The sequence below is a fragment of the Mobula hypostoma genome, chromosome 5, assembly GCF_963921235.1.
Source record: "Mobula hypostoma chromosome 5, sMobHyp1.1, whole genome shotgun sequence".
NCBI lineage: Eukaryota > Metazoa > Chordata > Chondrichthyes > Myliobatiformes > Myliobatidae > Mobula > Mobula hypostoma.
This window is the reverse complement of record NC_086101.1, coordinates 140,605,170-140,622,572: the sequence shown is the minus strand read 5'-3', so window position 1 is coordinate 140,622,572 and position 17,403 is coordinate 140,605,170. Positions and strand designations below refer to the sequence as shown.

The window sequence follows — 17,403 nt, the reverse complement described above, 5'->3', positions numbered from 1 at the left end:
TTCTGGAACCTTAAGATGATGTTTACAGCCCAGCTGTCTGAAGAATTGGTTTCTGAGAATTCAAAATAGTCTTCAGGAATCTGTCTTTCTCATGAACACAGAATGATTCATCACTTAATGGAACAGTCTTTTTAAATTAACTAACGAGGTACTGTAATTGCTAAAATGGTGTAATATCCTGTTATTAACCTTTGTGCCAAAGCTACTGCAGAATGTTTACATCTTTTAAAGTGGTTCATCTGATTTTCCTACACCCAACATTAACTTTTTGAGAGATTCATTATCAGGTTTTTTTTTATTTAATCCAGATCCATCCACTTTCACTCTCCTAATTTAGTTTTTGGATTAAAGTAATTCAGTTCCCATTTTGCGGAGCTCATTTCCTGTTGTTCCGTTCACTCGTGACTTACGATTACACATCAAAGTTGGCATTGGTTTGGTGCTCTGATACCAAACAGAAATTCCTGATGCTCTGTTGCTGAAGGCAGCTGGTGCCGTGATACAAAGGATCATCTGTTGGGCTTCTACTTAGAATAATTAAGTGTTGAGTTTGTAGACATGCCCATTCAACTATAAGATAAAGACGACCAGTCTAGAACAACGTCTTCTGTACCACCTCATATGAAGAGCTATTCACAGTATTTCTGAACCAAAAGGGGCTTCCTGAAATGGGGAAAGTGATGTGGTTTTAGATTTGTGTGGGGTTTGAATTATTCTGCAGATTGAAAGAAGGATTATGTATTGTGTTACCCATACAAGAGTAGAAGGAAGCATTCATTCAAATAGAAAAAAAAGTTGCCTGTCAGGTGTGGTTATCTCAAAGCTTATGGACTCAGTGGTGAAGGGATCCACTAGATTTAATTGCATCAGCCGCTCATGACACACCTTCTAAAACATAATCTTGTATGGCAACATAGCCAATAATTGAAATGTGTGGAGCCAGAAATTTTGATTTTTTAAAAAATCAAATAACCTATCCAGTGTACCCAAAATCCATTTGTAATGATCAGAAATTCTCAGTTGACATTGTTGTGGTAAAATCAAAAGAGATGCATAAGAGTCATTTCAGTCCCAGTAATTTGTTGGTTAAAATTATTTAGTTTGGAAGTTTTGTTATTGTTTGATAACTGGTGAAGTTTAAATTTTTAAGGTATTTTTATTACCCTACATACACTGTTAAATTCTAACAGCGAGCGTATGTTAAGGAATACATACTTTGGTGGCAGTTCACTAATTGAGTTGTTTAATAGGCTTTTTACCCAACCTTCCTGGTGCACTTCATTCAGGCACATCTGTAGCTGTAGAAAACATTGGAAATGCTCAAGATCAGGTCACATTTGTGCAAAGAGAAAAAGCTGTTTAAGGTTGAAGATTCTCCAATAGAACTGGGAAAGTGGGGGGTAAAAAACAAATTTGTTCTTAAGTTGCAAGAGAGTGAGGAATGAATGTCGAGGACAAAGGGAATATCTCTAGTAGGGTGATCAAAGTTCCCTAACCCCAATCCTCGTCCTCATCCTGACATCTGTTTGGAGTTTAAATTCATCGGGGCAGATTCTGGAATTGGGCTGTGCTGTTTACAGAGCTGCCAGGTTGTTAGATTATCTGGAGAGAGAAAACAGACAAAGGAATGTGTAAAATGTGTGAAATGTAGGTCAGAGCTATTACTGACACTTGGAACTAAAAGAAAAGTACGGGAGTTACAGACAAAATGCTGGAGGGGCTAAGCAGATCAGAAAGTGTGTATGGGCCTGACGTTTCAGGCCAAGACCCTTCATCAGGAAATAGCTAGCAGATCTGGCAGTGTCGGTGAAGAGAGAAAAACTGAGTCACCATTACAAATAAATAACCTTAATGCAGAGCTGGCTAATTCTGATAAAAGCAAAAAGAAGTAGTCATGTGAAATTGTTCAATTTGGTGTTAAGTGGCAAAGGTCTTAAAGAGCCAGGAAGGGAGATGAGATGTCATTCTTCAAGCTTAAGTTTCTGGTTTAATATAGTGCTGGTGAAACACAGCGACGTCTTACTGGCAACAAACAGAACTATGAACTACTTTATGGATCACACTTTTTCTGTGAAACAATCAGTGCCATCAATAGCCTGTAACTTCCCTCCAGAGTTGAACTTTTGAACTGCCTGTACAAACGACCTGGCATTTTTGTGGTGGGAACAGAAGCCTTGAAGGTGCAGGACAGTTGTGGCATGGTGTGTACAGGCCGAAAATGAGGTGGTGGGGCCTAGACCAAGCAGCAAGGAACATGCCAGTGTTTGGCCACTGCTGGAGTGGACCCGGAGCCAATCTGAAGTGGCAGATCAGAGGCAAGGCAGAGTTGAGGTGGCAGGACCCGGGCCTGCACTTGTGAGCGAAGAACGAGGCAGTATTTGACCAATTTAATCACCGGATCAGATTGGAAAGGTCGGGATGTCAGCCCCATGGTGAGGGACAGACCAGTGTTCTGCTCACTGCTCAGATAGGTTTATTCATTTCTGTGCTGAACTGAGGCTCTGGCCTGCAACTAACTGGCTTTGTGGTTGTGAACTCACTTTTGTGAACTTTAGTTCTGAATGTTATTTGCCTGCTTCTGATTATTTGCACAATGTTGCACATTGACAGTCTTTATTAATAGGTTCTTTTGGGTTTCTTTGATTTAGTGACTACCTGTAAGGAGACTAATCTCAAGGCATACATACTTTGATAATAAATGTACTTAGAACTTTGTTAGTCCTCATTGGAACAGTGCAGGATGCTCCGAGCATGCAGGTCAGAGAGGGGGTAGGGTGGAGACTTAACGTGATGGGCAACTGGAAGTTCACCCATGTAGAGCATCTCAGTTAGTCCATGGGTGTCATCCCCATCACTTTAAATCTCTCTCCTGCCCCACTTTAGACTCCTGCACAGTTTGTGTAGCCCAACACAAGCTTAAGGGAAACACCTAGTCTTCCAACTGGATACATTGGAGCCTACAGGACACCGTATTGAATTGAACAATTTTCTCTAAACTGCTTTCTCTGATTGATTAGTTCTGGTGTAAGATTATCCATCTGTCACATTAAGTGAATTTTTTTTTCTTTCCACAGACACTGCCTGATGTATTTGACATTTTCACCATTCTTTTGGTTTTAGCAATGACCTGCATTTGACAGCTTGAACATGTCCCTCTTTCTAACTGACTTCACTTATCTGTCAACCAGAAACCTCCGTAAACAATGTAGACCCTGCAATCACTCTCTTAGAGATATTTCCTTTCTCCTAGCCTCCCTACAACAAGCTTTCCCAGTTATGGGAAAAAGCCTTTGACCTGAAACATTAACTTTTTTTTTCCATAGATTGCATAGGGTCAGTGTCCCTTGGCTAACTTTTTCTTTTCCCTCATGCAGCCTAACGTGCTGAATGTTTCCAGTATTTTTATTTTTATTTTATGTTTCTAGCATCTGCAGCCTTCAATCTTCAATATCTGTAACTAAGTTTGTACATTCCAGATATTAGCCCAATTTAGTTGTGCCTAGTATTGTAGCAAACAGTCGCTTGCCCACCTTGATTTAATGCTTTTGAATTCTTAGATTGTTTGTTCCGATCACTCTAGTAATTTTCAATGCAGGAGGAACTGATTTTAGCAACCATGTCCATAAATAATAATGTTATTCAGACTAACTTTGGTTCCACCCTTTGTAGGTTTTACATGTTGAATGTTCATCTGCGAAATATTTTTAAAACAGTGTGATTTTTACCTTCAGTACCTTATCAAGCAGTGAGTATTTTTTGTTCTTAGACACATCCAGTTCCATAGGTGATTTAAAAAAAAATTCTTGTAATCATCCAACCTTAAAATCCATGTTCCATGACAAAGATTAAGGGAATAATTTCTTCCTACTCACTCCCCCTTTATTTCACACACCTCAGCTAAATCCCCCTGCTCTGCCTCTTCTCTGTTCCAAAGAAAGCAATCTTAGCCTTTTCTAACCACTGCAGGAAGAAAATATTTAACCTTCTTGAAATGATGTTGAGTTAAATTAGACTTCCATCTTTCTCTGAAAAATCTTTGGAACATGTTCAAAGATTTTGCAGTTTCAGATACATTGTTTATTTCTGCCTACCTGGAAGCCCACATTGATGTTCACACTATCCAAGGCAGTCGGCTATTAAGCTGTGTAGCAACCTTGTTTGTAATATGGGATGCCAAACTTGCAATCTCTCAAAGGTCTTGACAAACCTCTATTTTTAATTTTAATGTAATTTCAGAGAAGGAAATCCAACTAGCTCCACTGTGACTTTGGAAGACAGTGCGATCTGCTTAACATTGGAGAAAAGTACACTTGAAATAGAAAATGATGACGATTCTGAATTTGACATTCGTTTGGTAAGTGCAAATGCGTGGGAATGGACCGTTCCATAAGAGGACATTTTTACTTCCCTTATTGCAGCACATACATTAATGTAAATGCAAGATTGAATCACAAATACTACATAGCCACAATATCAATTATTAATAATTTTCCTTTTGTACTTTAATACTGATAAATGTCTTGTTTACAAGTCTCCATTTCAATGAGTTCATCGTGTGGTCAGATGGTATTAAGGAATAAAATATCAATTTGGGTAAATGGCTTAAGGATAGACTTGAAGTTATTTTCTTCATTTGTATGGCTATTTTAATTATGAAATGTGAACTGAAAGATTAATGGTTCCATTTGAGAAGTATTTTTTGTTCTTAGTGTTTTATTTCACTGACAATTTACCCATTTTGGATTTGTTCCAATGTGGGCACTTAGCAACACTTTCTGCTTCGATGCATCCTGACCCAATTTACCAAGCAGGTGGTAAATTAGAATAAATGCTTTGAAAATACTGGAACACTAATGAATTGTTTGGCTTAATTAGACTCCTGTGAGCAAGTAGATTAAACAAGTTATGTGTATAGTGACAAAATTACTATTAGGACCAGTGTGAGGTAAAAGAAAATTACTTATGATTAAGCACAATTCTAAGTTTTCAAACTTTCACAAACTAATCCTGAGTAAAAATAAAATTAGTTTATAATCATTCAAAGTTAATGTTGAAGTTGCACAATTATCAGATTTCTGTTTTGAAGGCTCCTTAATTTTAAATGATTTCTAGTATGCATTGCCATGTAAATGACGAGCAGCAACATAATTATAGCATGAAATATTGAGCATGCTGCACAAAATTACTATAAAGGCTAGGCTGATAAAAGCTGCTTGTATTTCTACAAGGAAAGCATGAAGAACATAAAATCTAAGAACAGGAATGGACTATTCAGCCCCTGAGACATACTCCACCATTCAAAAAGGTTATGACTGATCTATCCAATTTCCTGACTTATACCTATCTCCCTGATTTCCTTTAATATCCATCTGTGTTTTGAACACAGAGCTTCTACAGATTCTGAAGTCGAGAATTCTGAAGATTTATTACCTTTAAAGTGAAGAAATCTTTCCTTATCTTGAGGCTGTAGTTCCTAGGTCCACGCTCCTCGGGCCAGGAAACTGTCCTTCCCGCATTTACCCCAATGACCCCCTAAGAATTTTATGTGAGTGATTTAAATATGCAGTTTACCATCTCCTTTCTCCCTGTGAATTCTATAGTGTTCTGTTTGTTCGGAATGAATAGACAGGAGATGCTGAGGATGTTTTCAGCAACAGTACTTCGAGGCTCATCAAGATGCACAGACAGGAAGGAAGCTTCTCTTAGTGGCTTACTATCCAGGTAGCAAAAGGAGATCCAACTGAAAGAGTCCGTAGTTCTATCGTGGGGGGGTGGGGGTGAGGAGAATGAGCAGGGTACAGTGTGAACAGTAATCCCTCTGTAAAGTCGCACCTTTGATATTGTCCCTATGGAGTCTCTTAATGCATGGCAAAAGCAGAGTGGCTTACCTCCAATATTTTTTTGTTTCCCAGAAAGAAAAATAACAAAAGTACTCACTAACCCTTTTACACATGACAAATCACTGCCATTGAGAGGATGCACATTCAAAATCTGTACACTGTTGCCGATTGCTTCCTTTGAAGCTTCAGGGGAAACAAACACATTAATGAGCTCGATCCCATTCAACAGGAACTGAGCCTTGTGGCCACCCTTACACTCACCCCATAGTCTCACCTCCTTTGTACAGCCAGTACCTGCTCAAGTAGACAACTGGTGGTGTAGTGGCATCTGCAATGGACTTGGAGGTGAGTGACCCAGTGTTCGAATCCGGACGGCTCCTTGCATACTTTCTGTCCCTGCTACACCGAGTGGCAAGCTAGCAACTCGGCCTCAATTTAAAAAAAACAAATATGAGGAAACGGCAAGGTTGCCACCTATACGTCACAAGCCGTGGAAAGGAACAACAATATCTGCTCAAGTGGCTGCTTCAATTGTGGTAGGAACGTCCCACTGACAAAATGCCTTGATAACCTCTTGTCAATTTTCACTGTCAAAGGGTGTTTCATAATTTCAAATTCCCTTTGTTTACCAGAGATATTCATTTTCAGTTGAAAGAAAAAAAAATTTTAAACAAAAATATTTTAATTTATTCATTAAAAAAGTCACTATTGATGTTTTAAACAGTCATTTAGCATTTTTAAAAAGGTTGTAAAATCCTTTCCAACAAATGGAATTAAATTGATGCTTCAGCTGCAGTTGCTCCATTGCTGAGGGAGTGGAGACAAAGTACATCAGACACTCTTGGCTCAGTAATTGAGTCCCAAGCAGACCAGATATCAGACATGCCAGGTCACAATTCACTAGCTAGTACTATTCTAAAGACCTAAACGCCTCTGTATTTTGAGCAGTATATAATTCTCCATGAACTCATTATATACAGCATCTGTATGGGGGAAAAATCCGGTGCATAAATTGCACTGTCTTGTAAATTTTTCCCCTCTCTATGGAGTTAAATTGGCTTTTAACTTGGGCAAGAATTCAACTAAGTATTCTATTTTTGTAACCTCCCAAACCCACGGCCGTTATCACTATGAAGGCACAATGACATAGAGTAGTTTCAATGTATTCATCTGTAATTTGAAATGGATTACAAAACCGAGATTTGTGATTCTGAGAGGAGGACAGAAGTTTTTTAAATTGTTCTCTTTTGAGGAAGTAGAGACATTTGAGACCTGAAATTTCACCCACTGCAGTAAAATCACTAACATATCCTTTGGTAATGCAACCATTCCTTTTTATTCACATCTCATTCTTTTTATCCATGGTTAGACTACGTCATTGTTTCAATTTTTAAAAAAGACTCGACTGCTATAAGTGGTCTATCTGGGTAAGCCAATAATTGATGAAAGCTAGGTACTCAAAAGGATTGTATGTGCCCACGAGAATGAATGGTGTCTGATCAGGTATAGAAACTTTCCAGCTGTTTCTTTGGGGTGGTCTCTATACCATGGGGAAATGGGTAGGTCTTGAAGAAAATAGTGGTTGTGACTTTCCATTTAACCATCTAAGTGACTGTCTAAAGTAGCACAAATTGTGCCAAATGCTCGCTAGGTTAGGTATGATAATACCTCCATTTTGTTTTATATTGCCATTGCCTCCAAATTATAAAGTAGTTCATTGGATGTAAGGCATTTTGAAACACTGAGAGTGGGGGAAAAGCAATAGGAATGCATATAATTTTACAAACATGAGAAAGTCTGCAGATGTTGGAAATCCAAAGCAACTTGCAAAATGCTAAAGACCCGAAGAAAGGTCTCTGCCTGAAACATCAACTGTTTATTCTTTTTCATAGATGCTGCCTGATCTGCTGAGTTCCCCCAACATTTTGTATGTATTGCATATCATTTTATTAAATATAAGCTGTCCCCACTCAACTACCCCCATCTCTCCAATCAGATTCTGCAGAAATCTACTGGAATGCAGAAACCAACTTTGAGTGTGCAAACAATCAATTCCACATAAAGGTTAGCATTCAAATGTAGAAACTTGACACTGACTGCCCTCCCCATCTCAAACAGTTTTCCCGTAGCAAATAACGACCTTTCCATATGTTTTCATTTGGGCATCTCTTTGTTTATGGAGGTAATTTGGAGGCTTGCGTACAATGCCAAGGTCATTTCCTTCTCGAGTCTTTAGTTAGTATTTGTGTTTGTCCACATGAACTGTCTGTAGAAAGATAAAAGAAACTGTTAATATTCAATTTTTAAGTTACTCCCCTAAATAGTAATGTTTGAACACCTACACTGAAGCACTTCTTCCAGAAGCATCCTACTCTTCTAGTTACTGTACTGGGAGCAAGAAAATAACTTGTTGTTGTACAGAAATTTAAAAAGGGTGCTGGAAATATTCCACAGAATGGGCGGCATCTTTGTAGAGAGAAACAGAATTGAAGCTTCAAGCCAGTGTCCTATCCTCCAGTTTTGACCTAATTATCTCTTTTATGTGAACTTAGTTAAGGGATTAGTATTAGACCAGAAACATGAGGACAAGTCCACTGTGCCATTTAAGCTAGAGCTATGGGACCGAGGTCATTTTGTGTCCACCTGAGAAGACAGGCAGAGCCTCTGTTTAATGTTTCACCTGAAAGATGGCACCAATGACAATGCAGCACTCCCTCAGTGTAGTAATGGAACGACAGCCTAGATTATCTGCACAAGTCTAAGTAGATCTCAAACCAACAATCTTAGTATTCCTTTTGTTTTCCTCTTTATTATTTATTTGCTTTCTGACAGGGAGTGTGGGTGGGTGTTGATAAATCAAATTAGGTTTGTGATTTCATTGTGGGTGTTTCAAGAGAATGAAGCAGATCAAAATTACAGCCACAACAGTGTCAGTATCATCAAAATGATCTTTGTGCAATTAACCTATTGTAAGAACGTGAGATGCTCTGAAAAGCCACGAGCACCTGAAATGATCTCTTCCTGTGAAAAGTTAAAACCAAACAAAGAATCATGATGGCGTGAATATCCAGAGAGGAACTGTTAAATACTGCACCTTCCATTTAACAGCCCAACAAGCTAGAACATAGAACAGAGATACACCTTTCGGCTCACAATGTTTGACTGAATTAATTGAATTAATAATCGAATGCCCAAGTAAACTAATATCTGCTGTCTACACAATGTCCATTAAAGCTGCTTCCATTTCCTGCACATGAACCTAAAATGGCTGTCTCTTGCACAACTAGGATCATGTTATCCAATAAAGTCAAGTTTATTGTCATAAGCATAAGTAACTACATACATAGTTGGAATGAAAAACCTTATTTACAGCACCATCGCAGGCCCATAGCATCATATGAGCAGCATTCACGAGAAAAACATACATTAAAATAAGTTGAACACATTTTTTACAAGAAAGGATACAAGAACAAAAAAAATGTCAATTTTAGTGCAAGAGATCAAAGTGGTCACAGTGTTGCTAAACTGCAGTGATTAGGATTGTGATCATTGGTTCAAGAACAGAATAGTTGAAGGGAAGTAGCTTTTATTGAACCTGGTGATGTGGAACTCCAGTTTGAGTTAGTTTTTCATTCAAAGTTGTGAAAACAATACTGAAAAATATATCCAGACAGCCAGTGAACCTAATCTAAGTGTCTCCAGCACAGTGCAACCCTATGCTACCAGTGTAAAGAAAACTGTATCTAGGTAGACATTTTTTGGGGTCGGCTCCAGGAGAGGACTGCCACCTGCTGGGAAATGGGATATCGCAAAGTCATTGGATCATCAGACCAGTTTAGACAAAATATGCAAATAAAGATTGTGCTGTGCATTCTGCACAGAGGGAAACTAAGCTTAAGAGTTAACCATTCCAATTTAAGACAAGGTAACCTTGTTTATGAGAAATTATCTTGTTAGAATTATTTGACCTGGTGATTTGACATGGAACAGGAAAAACAGAAATTTGACTGCATACTCCTATTGTGTGAATGCAAAACATTTGACCTACATCAGACTGCTGTTTATTGATTATAGCTCAGCATTCAACACCATCAGACCCTCAGTACTAATCAACAAGTTCCAAAACCTGGGCCTCTGTACCTCCCTCTGCAACTTCCTCATCGGGAGACCACAGTCAGTGCATATCAGAAATAATATCTCCTCCTCACTGACAGTCAACACTGGCTCACCTCAAGGATACGTACAGAGCCCATTGCTTTACTCTTTCTCTCCACACCCATGACTGTGTGATTAGGCACAGCTTAAACAGCAGCTATAAATTTGCCAATGACACAACTATTGTTAGCAGAATTTCAAATGGTAACAAGGAGGCGTGCAGGAGTGATATCGATCAGCTAGTTGAGTGGTGTCACAACCATAACCTTGCACTCACTGTCAGTAAGACCAAGAACTTAATTGAAGACTTCAGGAAAGGGAAATCAAGGGAATACACACCAGATCTCATGGAGGGATTAGCAGTGGAAAGGGTGAACAGTTTCAAGTTCATGGGTGTGAACATTTCTGAAAATCTATCCTGGACCCAAAATGTTGATGCAATAGCAGCTATTTTTCATTAGGAGTTTGAGGAGACTTGGTATGTCAGCAAAAACGCTTGCAAATTTCTTCAGATGTACTATAGAAAGCCTTCTAACTAGTTGCATCACTATCTGGTTTGGAGGGGCCACTGCACAGGATCAAAAAAGCTACAGAAACTGCTAAACTTGGCCAGCTTCAACATGGACACTCACCTCCTCAGCATCGAGGACATCTACAAAAGGCAATGCCTCAAAAAGGCAGCATTTGTCATTAAGGACCCCCCCCCCCCAACAGGAAGGCTGTACAACAGGTAGTCAAAACTACCCAGTGCATCATGGGCATCAGCCTCCCTGCCATCAAGAACATACAGTATATACAGAAATGTGCTGGGAAAAGGCTAGTAACATCATGAAGGATCCCAGCCACCCTGCTCATGGACTCTTTGTCCCACTCCCATCAGGGTGGAGCATCCATCAGACTCAAAAACGGTTACTTTCCCCAAACAGTAAAGTTGATCAACACCTCCATCCACTAACTAACCCCTCGACACCTCCAATCACCACTACTTTATCATTTCCTGTCAGTCGCCTTATGTACAGACGCTCCTGTGCCAAATACCACTTTATGGACATACAATCAATGTATTTAAATATAAATACACAAGATAGGTTGATGTTTTTATTATTATTGTGTACTTTATCTTATTGCATTTTGTTTTGTGCTGCATTGGATCCAGACTAACAATTTTTTCATTCTCCTTTACACTTGTATACTGAGAATGACATTAAACAATCTTGAAATTTTGATTTGAATTGAACTATCAAGGAAGGAGAACAGGAGTCTGAAGTCACACACTTAAAAACAGCTTCTTCCCCACCGCCATCAGATTTCTGAATTGACAATGAACTCATGTACACTACCTCACTAATTTTTTCTTTTACTCTCTTTTTGCAGTATATATTATAGTTATTGTAATTGTAGTTTTTTCACTATTATGTACTGCTGCTGCAAACAACATATTTCATGACATATGTCAGTGATATTAAACCTGATTATGATTCTGACTAACCTTCCTTCAGGTTGATGTGCTCCAGTATGCTCCAAAGGGCAAGAAAGAATTTTACACAATAGGTAGTGCAAAAAAAATCAATTTCCCTGTTGCTAAATACTCTAAATGAAATCAGTCACCTTTGAATGCTGGTCATTATTTCATATAGCAGAAACGTGAAATGATGACCAACATAAGAAAAGTTTCTGTCCTTGAGTCAAATTGTGAATTTTCAGTCAGTTTCATTGTGACTACAAAAAATTTGTTTAGGAACAGGTGAGATGGAGGGGCAGGGGTAGGGGTTGCATGCGTGACCCCACTATTTCAGAAATGAGAGAGAGGGGTCTTATCAATCTGTTAGCTTAACATCACGGTTAATGGTTGATGTGGACCTAGTGGGCTCCTCCTCCCCCTCCCCCTCCCCCTCCCATTTTCAAATCTCTTACTAGTTCTTCTTCCAGTTAGTCCTGACGAAGGGTCTCGGCCCAAAACATCGACTGGACCTCTTCCTATAGATGCTGCCTGGCCTGCTGCATTCACCAGCAACTTTTATGTGTGTTGCTTGAAATTCCTGCATCTGCAGATTTCCTCGTGTTTGCGTGAATATCTTGCTTCTGTGGTTTGTGGCTCTAGACATGTGGAATATTTTTGAACATCTGGTGTATCAGATTTGAATTGATATTGGTTTATTTTTGTCATGTACTGAGATACAGTGAAAAGCTTGTCTTGCTTACTGTTCATACAAATCAATTCCTTACACAGTGCATCAAGGTAGTAGAAGGTAAAACAATAACAGCATTCAGAATAAAGTGCAGCAGCTACAGAGAAAGTGCAGTCAGACAATAAAGTGCAAGTTCATGACAAGGTTGTGAGGTCACAAATCCATCATATTGTTCTTATAAGTGCAAGGTAGAAGCTGTCCTTGAGCTTTTTGGAATATTCTTTCATACTCTTGTATCTTCTGCCCAATGGAAGGGGGGAGAAGAGAGGATGTTCAAGGTGGGTAGGGTCTTTGATTATGCTGACTGCTAACTGAAGTACCAAGAAGTAGAGGCAGAGTCCATGGAGGGAAAGCTGGCTCCTGTGATAGGCTGAGCTGTATCCACAATTCCCCGCTGTTATGGGCAGAGCAGTTGGTGTCCCAAACCATGATGCATCTAGATGGGATGCTTTCTATGGTGTCTGGACTAAAAAATAGTAAGGGTCAACAGGGAAATGCCAAATTTCTTTTGCCTTCAAGAAAATAGAGGTGTTAGTGAATGATGTCTCTGTGGTTAGGCCAGGACAGGTTATTGGTCTCCATGTCTAAGAAATGGCATATTTCCCATGGTGGGTGTCCAACAAATGTTCACTAGACTGGTACAGGGTTAGTTGTGTGAGGAGAGACTGAATGGAATAGGCCTGCATTCTCTAGAGTTCAGAAGGACAGGAGGTGATCTCATTGAAAATTTTAAGAATGTCATAGGCTGGATGCAAGGAGGATCTTTCCACAGGCTGAGGAATCTAGAACCAAGAATTGGATTCTCTAAATAAAGGATTGTTAAAGAAGACAAGTTAAAATCTCTTGCACAGAATGGTGAATCTTTGGAATTCTGTTTTCCAAATGATTATAGAGGGTATTAGTTAAGCAAGCATTTATTTCCCATTCAAGCTGCCTCTAAACCCGGGGTTCCCAACCTGGGGTCCACAGACCCTTTGGTTAATGGTAGGAGTCCATGATGTAAAATAAAAGGTTGGGAACTCCTGCTCTAAACTGAGGGCAATTGATTATTGAGGTAAGGATGGCAGATTTCTGTCCCTACATGACAACTGAACCAGGTGGATTTTATGGCTGTCTGGTAATTTTGCAGTACAGTAGCTATTTTTGTTACTACTAGCATTCCAGATTTATTTAGCTGTTGCAGAGGATTTGAACTTGTCTCTCAAGAACATTGGATGAGGCCTTGGGATTGTCAGTCGAGTGATTTAATAACTGTACTAACATATGATGTCAGATCACAATTATGGCTTCACACCGAGAATACCAGCTTCTGTTATTTTGTTTTCCATGAACAAGAACTCCTAAGTGATAATCGTCATAGCATAATAATAGCATTATCTTTTAACTAAGATTATATTATCTCAAGTACTTTAAATGAAATGTTTGTTATACTTTTTTTTAAAAGGTGTAATATTACCGTTTGTATAAGCATAGTAAATTATTTCTTAACTATGGGGGCGATGATTTTTAAAATTCTATTGTGGTTAATATTCTTATTATTTATTGAGTATACCCACGAGAAAATGAATCTCAGGGTTGTATATGCTGACATGTATGTACTTTCATAATAAATTTACTTTGAATTCTGGTTTCGTCCCACAGTCCAAAGATGTACCGGTCAGTAAGTTAATTGGGCATTGTAAATTGTCCTGTGATTAGGCCAGGATTAAGTCAGGGTATTGCTGGGTAGCATGGCACAAAGGGCTGGAAGGGCCTATTCCCACTGCATCCCAATAAATAAATGAATAATAAACTTTGATCTGATTCATCCACCAGCAAACCACAATATATGACTTATTGACTCTTAAACCCTCCTAAAGGTAAGGAAATGAAACTGCACCCTATGAGGTGTTGCCCTGTAGAAAGCTTTGCTAAGATTATATAGGGCTGTGTTTAGAACATTGTGAATTGAAATTCTCTGTCTTGGAGGTCTGTGGATACTCAGTCATTGAGGATTTTTAAAGTGAAATCTATGTTTGGGTACTCGAGGAAATGGAGGTTATGGAAATGAGGCAAAAAATGGGCGAAGTACAGAATCAGATATGATCTATTGCAATGGGAGAGTGGAGGAAGTGTCTACTTCCTCAACCCAATTCCCTTTCCATGGTGTCTAAAATTTTTTTCAGTCTTAATCTGGAGTATCCACATGTCACTGTGGTGCAGAACTATAAAAATATTCAAGACCTGAAGCAAAAATAATTATCTTCATTTTTTGAAATAGTCTGCTCTTATCAAGAGTGTATCCCAAGTCATGAGGAACACTTACCCCATTAATCTCCCAAGACACTTGAATTTCTATAGCAAACCTATATTCCACATATATTGCTCTGTAATGTTGACATTTCATGGTTCCAGGAAATTGAAATGAATTGTTTTAAAATATTAATTTCTTTTTTTAACTTACACAGAACTGCATCCCATGAAGGTTATTGCAGCATTAGAAATCTTTAATGCAACTGCCTTCCCTAAGAAGATTTTTGTTTTTAACCTAGTAACTCAACAGGATGAATTTGTTGGACGGATGTCAGCACAGGCAGAGAATAAACCTAGCCTAAACATTCCTTCACCACCTGGAAAGGAAAGATACTCTCTACGCTCCGGCTAATTGAAGAATTAAAACAGAAGTCTCGTTTATTAAACAGAGGATTGTATAAACTCAGATACATGCCATGGACCTTGTCAACTGACATTGAACAGGCCAGGATTCGAAAATGAACATTTCACACTTCAGCACCATGTCTTTGTTGTCTGCTGTACAAATAGCTACTTTATTTTTTCCTCATTTATGTGATCCCTCTTGATCATCTGGGGGGAGAAAAAAAAAAGTTCGGCATTTTTACTGGTTCTGAAATTCTACCAGATGTATATTTTGTTACTTTGCTGGTTTTGATTGCATACATTTCAGTATCTGGCAGTTTTAGAATTTAAAATTTTTCAGATGCCAAAAACACTTGTGCCTGAAGCATGGGTGTTAACTTTTCTATTTTGTTAAATTTCCTAAGGAGCAATCTTTTAACCAGCCTATGGATAAAATTGTCTACTTTGTACTTGCATTGAATTGCAATGTTTGCACATGACTACATTAACAGATATTCTAGAAACTCTAGTTTCGCTTACCTGTCAGTTTAAACAAAAGTTTACAGAAATGTATACACATCATCTCAATGTCTATTTTAAATATGACAAAGAGTCTATTTTAATGAACTCTTTCTGAGAGATCTTAAAGGTCTCTGTAAATAAGTATCTATAAAATTGTAAGAAGTTTGCTTGAGATGCTTCCTGCAATGTAATGTTCACTTAACAAAACTTGTGTACAGTAATAATCTGTCAAATTTATGTTCTTCTGAGTTGTATAATAATTGAATGGCCTGCTGAAATTTATGCTGCATTATGTCTGTAAATTGTATAGGACTTGAGTTTTGCTGCCATTCTGAATCACTGTAAATCTTTTTCCAAGCAATCATGTTCAGATTATTTAAATGTTACATTATTGTTGAGCATCTATTTATTGAAATTAGTCTTGCTGCAGCCATTTTTCTGGTAATGGGAGATTCTTGGCATCCCCTAGCGGATGTGGTTTAGCACTACATAACCTGGAGTGCAAACTAAAGATCGGTTTAATTGGCCAATGTTTTGAATCAAATAGAAAGCACTTAGAAAGAAACCACCAGCAGAGAATGAATAAAAAAAATGTTTAACTTGAAACTGAAGCATCACTTCATTTTTTTAAATTTGCAAATTGCCTGGTATTGTTTTCTCTTAAGAGGCTTGGGTGTCATTTGTGTGTCCTAAGTAAATCTTCAACATTTTACCTAGAAACTACATGTAACTGATCAGCAGGAAGGATTTCATTCTATTAACCTGGCCAAGGAATCTGTTTATTTTGAATGGCAATATTATTCTGAAATTGAAGCCCTGGATTTGCACTCATTATTTATGGGTAAAGCATATCTTTGTATTTGATAACAATCCTAGTATATTGACTGAAGGGAGTGAGACAAAACATAAAGGATGTATTGCTTTCCAAGGTTTGGAACAACTTGCATCTTTGAAGAATGCACTGCTTTGTAACGTTGAAGTAAACCAATACTTGGAAAAGGAGACCCCGAAGTGACCAGCTCTGTGTTTTAAAGCAAAACAGGGAAGAACCATCGAGTTGGACATGAAGGCAAGACTGTGTAAAAATTTACTTTTGAATTATAGTGATTAACTACTTATGCCACAGTTGTGTGGTGGTAATGTGCATGTGAGATAAGTTGATTATTCAGAGTCTGGTTGGGCTAAGGTCTGAAAGAGGATTTGTACTCCAACCTGTCATGTGAACCATAGCTGGTGTTAAATGTATACAGCATCCACCATACACATCACTTGGTGCACATCTTACCATATAAATGCTATTGTTAACTGTGACTTGTATGTTTACATTTAGAATATGATTCTGCATCATAGTGCAACATTACATTCATTATATACACATTGCTTTCCTTTACAGCATAAATATGGAACTGAAAGCGAGCTGTTAAAATATTGGTTTTCTGCACTGCATGCTTACATTATCTAACCTTGTGTCTTCAAGTTCATTAAAGAGAAAAAGATTCCAGCCTAGCATCCTTGTCAACATAATCTGGACAGAATGAGTAGATCTTTTCCACCTGCAATGAAGGACCCTTGGGTGCCCATTTTTCTGCCTATAAAACATACAGCAAGGCCAAATTGTTCTCTTGAAATTGTATACCAATGGACAAATTTTGTATTTATTTCTTTTAACTTCCATTCAGTCCTTGTTTTGACTTAGTTCCACTTAAATGTTTTGTTTTGCCCGTACCAATTGGGGAAGTGATGGGAGTTATATACAGGGCTCCGAACGGTAACAATTACTACTAATTACAACAGGAGATGGAAAAGGCATATCAAAAGGGCAATGTTATAATATATAGGTAGATTGGGAATATCAGTTTGTGCTGGATCCCAAGGGGGGGAATTTGTAGAATGCCTACAAGATGACTTTTTAGAGCAGCTCGTGGTTGAGTCCAATAGGGGATCAGCTGTTCTGGATTGGGTGTTATGCAATGAACCAGATTTGATTAGAAAGCTTAAGATAAAGGAACCCTTGGGTAACAGTGATTATAATATGATAGAATTCACTCTGCAATTTGAGAGGGAGAAGGTAAAATCAGATG

General features: G+C 38.3%; 1 protein-coding gene across 11 annotated transcripts in view; it reads left to right on the top strand.

Annotated features, from left to right (window-relative positions):
• Window positions 1–16,376, top strand: part of LOC134347046 (phosphatidylinositol 4-phosphate 5-kinase type-1 beta-like) — a 174,268-nt gene extending 157,892 nt beyond the window's left edge. For 9 of the 11 annotated variants that reach the window (XM_063049083.1, XM_063049077.1, XM_063049082.1 and 6 more), the window contains exons 14-15: window positions 4,237–4,354; window positions 14,632–16,374. In XM_063049083.1, the coding sequence (XP_062905153.1) occupies window positions 4,237–4,354; window positions 14,632–14,646 (133 nt within the window). In that variant the 3' untranslated portion in view covers window positions 14,647–16,374. Of the gene's footprint in view, window positions 1–4,236; window positions 4,355–14,631 lie in introns of all 11 variants that reach the window. The other 2 variants (XM_063049087.1, XM_063049086.1) reach the window with 2 other exon arrangements.
• Window positions 16,377–17,403: the final 1,027 nt, after the last annotated feature.